The sequence below is a fragment of the Sinocyclocheilus anshuiensis genome, unplaced genomic scaffold, assembly GCF_001515605.1.
Source record: "Sinocyclocheilus anshuiensis isolate Anshui unplaced genomic scaffold, SAMN03320099.WGS_v1.1 scaffold275, whole genome shotgun sequence".
In the NCBI taxonomy this organism is placed as follows: Eukaryota; Metazoa; Chordata; class Actinopteri; order Cypriniformes; family Cyprinidae; genus Sinocyclocheilus; species Sinocyclocheilus anshuiensis.
In genome coordinates, this window is record NW_015549569.1 from 9,997 (window position 1) to 13,366 (window position 3,370).

The 3,370-nt window shown below is 34.2% G+C and overlaps 1 protein-coding gene across 1 annotated transcript in view; it reads right to left on the reverse strand.

Annotated features, from left to right (window-relative positions):
* Positions 1-1,155: 1,155 nt before the first annotated feature.
* Positions 1,156-3,370, reverse strand: part of LOC107657324 (olfactomedin-like protein 2A) — a 23,307-nt gene continuing 21,092 nt past the window's right edge. Inside the window, exons 7-8 of the mRNA XM_016445365.1 lie at positions 2,650-2,835; positions 1,156-2,082 (exon numbers count right to left, since the gene is read on the reverse strand). Of these exons, the coding sequence (XP_016300851.1) occupies positions 1,478-2,082; positions 2,650-2,835 (791 nt within the window). The 3' untranslated portion in view covers positions 1,156-1,477. The remainder of the gene's footprint in view (positions 2,083-2,649; positions 2,836-3,370) is intronic.

Here is a 3,370-nt window from a genome sequence, read left to right on the forward strand (position 1 = left end):
AGAAACAGAGAATAAGACAATAGAAGTAATTATGGAGTTATATATAAAAATTTATTAAGTCCTACTTGAGTGGTCAAAAAAGCACATTTAATATATTTTTAAACTATAATGTTTTTTTATTGCAATTTACATGCGGTTAAGTTCTGAAAATACTACATTTAGTTTGCACTTAAGCATATTCTTTTGAGGTATATTATTTAAGTGCTATATATAAGTGTACACAAGGGTAAAAGTGCTAATAATAATAACATTAAATATAAATGTACTGTACACTCTGACCTAGAGTAATTTCCCACTATGTAAAACATGTCTTCAATCATATATTGCAACATTTAAACAAACAAACAAACAAAAACCGCCAGACATCTGGAGAAGGGGAGTTGTATATCAGGTGAAAATGATTTATTGTATCTTAACCATTTATGGTTGCATACTGTATTGTATACCACACAGTGAAGTACAGAATGTAAAACATTGCATTGTGAATTAGCAAATCCATACACAGCAAATGATTTTAGAGCAAGTTTATTTGAACTATTTTACACAAAATGTCAAATTTTACACATAAATGCAACATACAAAACACTGTAACTCATCCAGGAGTAATCATAAGTAAGTGTGACTATAATATTAAATTTCTGGGGATGCTAAATCTGAGAGTTTTATAATAGGAATATTGTAACACAACTTATTCTTGGAAATATTTACAGTGAGAATGAAATACTTTACAAAATGAATAGCTAAAATAATGAAATGTACATAACATAACACAAAATTCCATCCCCCCAAATTGATATTTTGTTGCTGTTAAGAGATTATATTTAGCAAATTTTGTAAGAATAAACATTACTACATAACGTTGTGCAAAACCATTCAGGATACACTTTATGTTTGTTGATCCTTAACTGTACCACTTTTTTTTTTACTGCAGTAAACATTGGGGCCTGATTACGAGCTACATAAAAATGAGACATGCATCGCCTTAAAGTCCTCAAACTGTTGAGGGGAAAAATATATTCTCAAATCATGTGGACTCGTTTTTATGGAAGCTTATTTCTGCCATGCAATAAAAATATAAAAGATAATTGCGACCTTTCATTGATTTTTTTTTTTTTTTTGCAGTACTGTTTTTTTTCCCTCAGATTTCTGAGTTTACATCTTGCGCTTTCGACTTTTACTTGGAATTCTGAGTTTATGTCTCACAATTCTGTCTTTTTTCCATGGAATTCGGAATTAACATCTAAACTTTTTTAAGACGCCTGACCGAACGCACGTGCACAATTTTCAGAGAAAAGTCACAATTTTGTTATATAAACTAAAAAAAAAAAAAAAGAGTAAAAGATCACATTAATCTTTTTTATATTTTATTCTGCTTCCATAGTTTAACACTTCATGCTCAATCACCATACCAATAAAGAAAGCAATGTGCTTCCATAAATGGTGTATTTCCCTATGCAATCAGATTTTAGACAGAACTTCACTGGCCCACAAAGTGAATATTGTAGGTCATCTGATGGCCATTGTCCCAGGCATACAGCAGCTTATCTTTGGGATTGTAGTCCACTTGGGTCACAAAAGCGTACTCATTAGTGAATGGCAAACGTGGAGCGGCCTCCGTGTTCGTGTGCGTATCATAGGCGTACAAAATCTCACCCTCTTTCTGGTTGTAGACGTCAATGGCGTACAGCACTCCGCACACGATGAAGCAGTTTCCGTACGAGTTGCGCTTCAGCCCAGTCCTCCATGTCGTCTCCTTCTTCATGGACAGGTCGCTTGGGTCCAGCTTGCTGATGACGATGACTTCGTGTTGCGAGTAGTCGTAATCCAGCGCTGGGTAGATCACCCAGAGGCTGCTCTCGTCTACGGCAAAATCGATGTCTGAATGTCCTCGCCATTTCCAGGGTGTGGTGTCTTCATAGACAGCGTCATGAAGCTGAGTCCAAGCTGCCACGAAGCGCATGCGCAAGTCATATTTGATGATGTTTTTGGTGAAGGCTCTGTTGTAATAGAAGGCACCGTTGTAGACCACATGGCCGGTTCCTATCCAGTTGTAGGGAAGCTTGTAGAGGTTACTCCAGCGACCTATCATTGAGGAAGATATTCAAAAGATCTTGATTATGATTCAGTTTGTTATACTTTAGCTACACAGGCCATCATGGAGAAACATCTCAACTCCATAGTGGGGGAAATTTACCAAGAATGAAGTATGTTCACTGTTAGCGTTTTTTATTTGCTATCTGCATTGTTTTAACACCTGATTCGCTAAAGACATAATTATGCAAATTATTAATCAAATTTGCTCTGAATGCCATTTTCGCAGTGCAATTCTCCATATTGCAGGTTAATTTCGAATGCTGAGCTTGATTATAGCACTCGGATTATAGCAGTCTTCTCCATGATTTAATCTTCATTTGAATAAAATTAATACAAATAAATACAATTATTATAATAAATAAAAAATAAAATACAATTAAAATTTCATCTTAAAATCTATATTTTATATAGGTATAATCTAATTTACATTAAAAACATTAAACATACTCATGGTACAGTGATTTTTCAGAGCCTTGAACTGGTTTGTGCATGGTTAGTAAACAAGAACCATAAAAATGGCAGAAATCTTTAGTAAATTTGCCCCTCTTTGTTTACCTTGTTTGAAATTCTCCAGGTTGCGGAACTCCACCAGGTTATTGCCGTAGTAGTAGTTTGTAACGTAGATCTTGTTGTCTTTGGCCACTGGGTCCTTCATCCAGGCTCCTTCGTTCCGGCCATAGCTGTGATGCTTCTCTGGCATCTCCACTGATGCCAATGTGCCCTCACAGTCTAAAGATTTACCTATTCAAAGAAATAAATATAGATTTCCATATATTTCCACACGTATACCATAAATAAAATATGGGGGGAGAAAATAAAAAGTTTGAATAGATAAATACATACATAAAAATACCTTTTAAATGTTTGGGTCAGTAAGACTTTTTAATGTTTTTGAAAGAAGACACTAATGTTCACCAATGCTGCATTTATCTGATCAAAAACACAGCAAAACAGTAATAATGTGAAATTTTTATTACAATTTAAAGTAAGTTTTTTATTTTAATATATTGTAATTTATTTCTGTGATGCAAAGCTGATTTTTTTTTGCAGCCATGTAGAAATCATGCCAATATGCTGGTTTTGTGTTCAAGAAAGATGTATTACTATTTTCAATGTTGAACAACATTACACACACATATATGTGACCCTGGACCACAAAACCAGTCATAAGGGTCAATTTTTTGAAATATTTGGCCGAGATACAACTATTTGAAAATCTGGAATCTGAGGGTGCAAAAAAATCAAAATATTGAGAAAATCACCTTTAAAGTTGTCC